Source organism: Galeopterus variegatus, unplaced genomic scaffold, assembly GCF_000696425.1.
Source record: "Galeopterus variegatus unplaced genomic scaffold, G_variegatus-3.0.2 Scaffold219, whole genome shotgun sequence".
NCBI classification, from domain to species: Eukaryota; Metazoa; Chordata; class Mammalia; order Dermoptera; family Cynocephalidae; genus Galeopterus; species Galeopterus variegatus.
In genome coordinates, this window is record NW_007726330.1 from 470,594 (window position 1) to 476,033 (window position 5,440).

Here is a 5,440-nt window from a genome sequence, read left to right on the forward strand (position 1 = left end):
AGGTCTTTCTTTCATCAACGAAGTGGTTAGCTCTGTGGAAGACTGCTGAGAGATCAAGCAAAATGGGCACATTCCTAGATATGTCCCTGTGACACAAGAATGAAAATGTGGCTCTTTACCAGAGACTGTTCCGAGACTATTCGTGCTCATGTCTGTGAACGGGTGGTGGTAGAGACATATCCACTACCTTTGGCATCTTTTTGTCCAAATTGTAGTCAGAAGCTCCATTCTTGTCAACTTTCGTATCAAAATATTCTAGGGCATAGTTTTTTTCTGTGTCCATCACTTTCAGCTTTTTGGGATTTGCATTTAACCAAGAAATTGCTAAATGTCTTTCATTCCCTTAGTAAGGTAAACAAGAAGACAGGAATTCGAAGACTGAGACCTTACCTGGGGGATCATGTTTATAATGGAGCATGATCCAGCCAGTCCCAGGGTTTGGAGTCGGGTTGTACAGGAAGGGCAAGAGAGGGGAGTAGGTAGTAACTTGTGTCTGGAGAAACTGTTTGGCCTTTTTAAGAGTGGACTTCTGAGCTTTCCTTTTTTTTTTTTTCTTTTGAGGTCTTTAGCCACCTGAAGAGACTGGGCTATGTGGTTCGACGATTCCAACCATGGTAAATCCCTATCCTTTTTCCCTCCTACTCATTCTAGTCCTAGGACCTGGCTGACTAGCCCCACGTGGAAAGTGGCCTCTCCTTATCGTTGGCTGGAGCTGCAGCTCCCTGGACACTGACTGGGGTGCCTCACTGGGAGTGTTCAAGAAGAGAGGCATGTTGGGACAAACACAGGTCATTACACTTTATCCTGGGTTATCCCATTGAGAGCCATCTTCAGATAATGGTTAAGCACCTACAGCTCACTGTGAGCACTGAGATGCAGTCCTGGAACAGTACCTGGCCATTAGTAGGTGTGCATACAGATTTGTTGAGTGCGTGAAAGACTAAGTGAGGAATTTACAGATGAGTAGGTTTTCACATTTTTTATACTACGTCAGATATTCTGTCCTTTATCACCTTAGTGATCCAGCATTGCTAAGAACTACAGAGATCTTCCAACTCAGGGCAGAAACTGGTACAGCTTTGCAGTTACACAGTGTGTCACGAAAGTACTAAAACAGTCACAACTTTTATTTCCTAAAAGTGGAATCTATCCTGAGGAAATAATCATGGATACGTGCAGAGATTCACCTGTGAGAATGTTCATTCGTTCAACAATATTTATTGACCACTTAAACTGGGAGCCAGGGCCTGTGCTTATTGCTGAGGAATAACAGAGTAAAATCGCTGCCCCACAGAGCTTGCATGCAGTAGGGAACTTAGACAAAACACCAGCACTTTGCAAAGTCAGTATGTTTGTAAACAAGTATACTTGTATGAATTCAACATGGAGGGAGGCATGCTCACCTAAATTAGAGTTTATCCCTTAGGGCAGCTCTGTCCAATAGAATGGTCTATAGTGATGAAAATGTCCTATGTGTATGACCAATATATGTGGCTTGTGCAACTGTGGGACTGGGTTTTTAATTTTAATTGATTTAATTTTATCTTACATAGCCAGTTGTGGCTAGTGGCTCCTGTACTGGACAGTGCAGCCTGAGAGCCATAAAAATTCATGGCAGATTTTGACTTAAAGTGAGACAAAATTTTAAAAAATAAAAATAAAAAAATTCCTGGCAGGGAAGAATCCTGTAGCGATAAGGGGCTGTGTCCACAGTATGTTACTGAGTGGGGAAAAAAGGGGATTACAAAGCAGTATGTTAGTACAATGTCATTTTTGTCAGGAAGAAAAAAAAAAAGGAGAAGGCCTGGCTGTTTAGCTCAGTTGGTTAGAGCGCAGTGTTATAACACCAAGGTCAAGGGTTCAGATCCCTGTACCGGCCATCTGCCAAAACTAAATAAATAAATAAGGAGAGATTAGTCATTGTATAAGAAACAAAAATGTTAACAGTGATTATCCAAGGTTTTTATTTTCATCTTTATTTTTCTGTATTTTCCAAGTTTTCTGGTTCCTCTTGGTTTCTCTCACCAGCATTAATCATTTATCGCTCACTGTTCAGGAGCCCCAATTCCAGTGAAACCCAGAGGCCTGGGCAGAGGCACAGGATGAGGACCTTGTGGCTGCCCTCATCCCCACCCCTGTGTGCTCCTTCCCCTCGGGTGTGGCTCTGATTCTGGCCCACTGACTAGCCCAGCCCCTCACCAATCCTAGCAGGAGCACCAGGCTGAGCAGATGGATCTGTAGCCCACCCGCTGTTCTCACCCCACAGCTCTATCCTGTCACCTTATGAGAGGCAACTTAACTTGGATGGCAGCGCCCAGCACCTGGAGGATGGGGATGGCAAGAGGAAGAGGAGGAGCTTCAGCTCTTGGTAATGCTTCCCACCATGGCCAGCCCCCAGGAGTGCTCGTGTCTGGGACCTTGGAGAACACATGGGCTTAAGAACTGGGCTTGGGTGGCTCCTGCAGAGGCTTGGGGAGACAGTAGAGGAACTGTCCTCAGCTCACAGGGGACGTATGTGCCTCACATGTGCTGCTTTTCCTCCCACGCCCCTCAGGTCCATTAATAAGAAGGCTAAGGCCCTGGAGAGCTCCCTGCAACCTGAGAGCCTGGCAGCCTCCAGCCCACCTCCCTGCAGCCAGAACAGCCAATGTCCACAGGAGAAACCCCAGAAGTCAAGCCCCATAAAGGACCTGGTGGGCCACTTTCAGCTTCCGGGGTCCCTGGAACCCTTTCCTGGCCTGGCAAGGGAAGAAGTGGGGTGCAGCTGGGAAAGTGGCAAAGTAGAGAATGGAGTCAAGGGGGCTGGAAAGCCACGCTGGAACTTTGAGCAGATCTCCTTCCCCAACATGGCTTCAGACAGCCGCCACACCCTCCTGCTTGCCCCAGCCCCAGAGCTGCTCCCGGCCAATGTCGCTGGGCGGGAGACAGACGCTGAGTCCTGGTGCCAGAAGCTGAACCAGCGGAAGGAGAAGCTCTCCCGAGGGGAAAGGGAGCAACAGGTGGAGGACTGCTACTTCCGGGAGGATGTGAATGCAGACCCCGAGGTGCAGCGCTGCTCCAGCTGGCGGGAGTACAAGGAGCTGCTGCAGAGGCGGCACCTGCAGAAGAGCCACAGCTTCCCCCCACACCTGTGGGGCCAGCCCGTCACCCCTTTGCTGAGCCCCAGCCAGATGGACTCCCCAGGTATATCCTCACCTGTCGCAGCCCTGCAGGCCACTGGCAGCTGAAGAATCACAAAAATTTGAAAGGGGCATGTATCGAGCAGGACTTGATTGAGGCTTAAGAGAGATTTGGGAGGAGAGAGCTGTCTGGTGGCATGGAACCCCCAAGGACAGTCAGTTCTGCGGGCAGCAGCAGAAGGGCCCATGTGATAAGATTTAGAGACGGTGAATCATTGCCCAAGCAGCGGTGAAAACTATGACCACGTCCTTAAAATCATAAACAAGATGCATGTGATGGCTTTGCCACCAACTAGCGGTGGTTCCCTCTTCTCCCAACCCTGTTAGCTGGAACAAGGAAGTGCAATCTTGGCCAAATGAAAGGACGGCTTACTGCCTGCTCTTAGTTTTAAACACGGGGAACTGATAGGGCAAGATTTAGCCTAAGCTAAATGTATTAACAGATCAGAACTACTTACTTAAAATCCTCATGGGAACATGGTAGATTTTAGGTAACGATTAGGGTTGCCAAATCAGTTAAACTTGAATTTTAGATAAGCAACAGCTAATTTTTTAGTATAAGTATATTCCAGATATTGCATGGACGTACTTTTGCTAAATCTGGCAACCCTAAATTAGATGGCAGATTCAGAAATGTTAAGGAGGTCCGTAGATGGTTGACTCCCCTCCTGAATATCTTGTTGTCACTGTCCTTGTAGCTATGGTCCTAGAGCATATTTCTGTGCTGCAGACTACACACCTTGCTGATGGAGGTGCCTGGTAAGTTTCCAAGCAGTGCCTGACTCCACATACTGTGGCTGCCAGCAGGAGTTGGCCCCTGGGATTTGGCTGCTGAAGTTGGGCATGAGCTAGAGGATCATTCCAGGGACCCCTACCCACATGCCTAGCTCTGCACGACAGCTAATGTTCATGTGTCTAGGGGAGAGGGAAAAGTGATAGGTTTATCCCAGAGGTTCAGAGCCTCTCTCCCTCACAACCTCAGTTTCCCTGGATGAGGCTGCTGCTTGGAACTGGTAGAGGGAAGAGGTGGGATGGGAAGGAAAGGTCAGGGAGGGGATTCCGTGTCCTAAGGTTTCTCACTCTATCTTTAGGCTGCTGGAGAAGCCCGGGGGCTTGGAGATCAGCTTTGATGTTTACCAGGCTGACGCTGTGGCCACGTTCCGAAAGAATAACCCTGGCAAACCCTATGCCCGGATGTGCATTAGTGGGTACGAGATGAGAGAGCATTGCCCCCAGGCTGCTGCCAGTTCTCTTTCTCCACACTCCTGGCCAGTATGCCAATCCCTGAGAGGAACCTGACATCCAGAGAGGTTAAGTGACCTACATGAGGCCACACAGCCAGTTAGTGCTATGGGAACCCAAGCTTCCTAACCCTTAACTGGCATTTTTGGGTAGTCTCTTTCCTATGCCACATTAGCCCTGGGCTCACTAGCAAAGGAGATATAGATTGGAGGGGTTTACAAGCTCAGAGAGGTGAAAACCTTGCTTTTCCTAACCCCCTACCCAACCAAGGCTCTGGGGCTCTCCTAGAACTCATCAGAGCCATGGAGTTTGCAGACAGGAGAGCCCAGGGGCCAGAATTCTTGCACACCTAACTCCTGTCCTATAATCTTCCTTCGCTGGGAGCTTCAGAGGGGCTGGAGTCTCAAAGCTTATGAGTAGGCTATGGCCAGGTCTCAGTCTAACCTTTATCCTTGCAGATTTGATGAGCCTGTCCCAGACCTCTGCACCCTGAAGCAGTTGTCCTACCAGAGTGGGGATGTCCCTCTGATATTTGCCCTGGTGGATCACGGTGACATCTCCTTCTACAGCTTCAGGGACTTTATGCTGCCCAGGGATCTGCAGCACTGACCACACAGCTCTGCAGGAGCTGGAGCCGGCTCTGGAGGATCGGACTGTCTATTCTCAAGAACCGCCTCATCTGCCTCCTGTACCCAGACTCTGGCTGTAGCTGCAGAGCCCAGTCTGGGCCTTGGCCCTGGGTGTCTGATACTTGCAAGAGAGTGAAACCGTGCCTCCTCCACCTTATCTGGCTGCTGCTGCACTTCCAAGCCCCAGGCCTGAAATTGCTGCCTTGCAGTGACCCCCCCCCCCCTTGGAACTCAGGTCTAGATTTCAGAAACCCAGGAGGTGGGGCAGAAGAGAGGACTCTGTGCCTTTAACGGGAGGGTGCCTGCTTCGTGCGATAAAGCCAAAGCCATTAAAAATAGATCTCTTTCCTGCTGTGGCTGGATATACCAGACCCCCCCCCCCCCCCCCCC

The 5,440-nt window shown here is 49.5% G+C and overlaps 1 protein-coding gene across 1 annotated transcript in view; it reads left to right on the forward strand.

The window, feature by feature from the left end:
* TSEN54 (TSEN54 tRNA splicing endonuclease subunit) overlaps positions 1–5,122 on the forward strand; it is a 7,558-nt gene extending 2,436 nt beyond the window's left edge. The window contains exons 4-9 of the mRNA XM_008566075.1: positions 562–614; positions 2,267–2,368; positions 2,555–3,183; positions 3,878–3,938; positions 4,271–4,387; positions 4,880–5,122. Coding sequence (XP_008564297.1) covers positions 562–614; positions 2,267–2,368; positions 2,555–3,183; positions 3,878–3,938; positions 4,271–4,387; positions 4,880–5,030 — 1,113 coding nt within the window. The 3' untranslated portion in view covers positions 5,031–5,122. The remainder of the gene's footprint in view (positions 1–561; positions 615–2,266; positions 2,369–2,554; positions 3,184–3,877; positions 3,939–4,270; positions 4,388–4,879) is intronic.
* Positions 5,123–5,440: the final 318 nt, after the last annotated feature.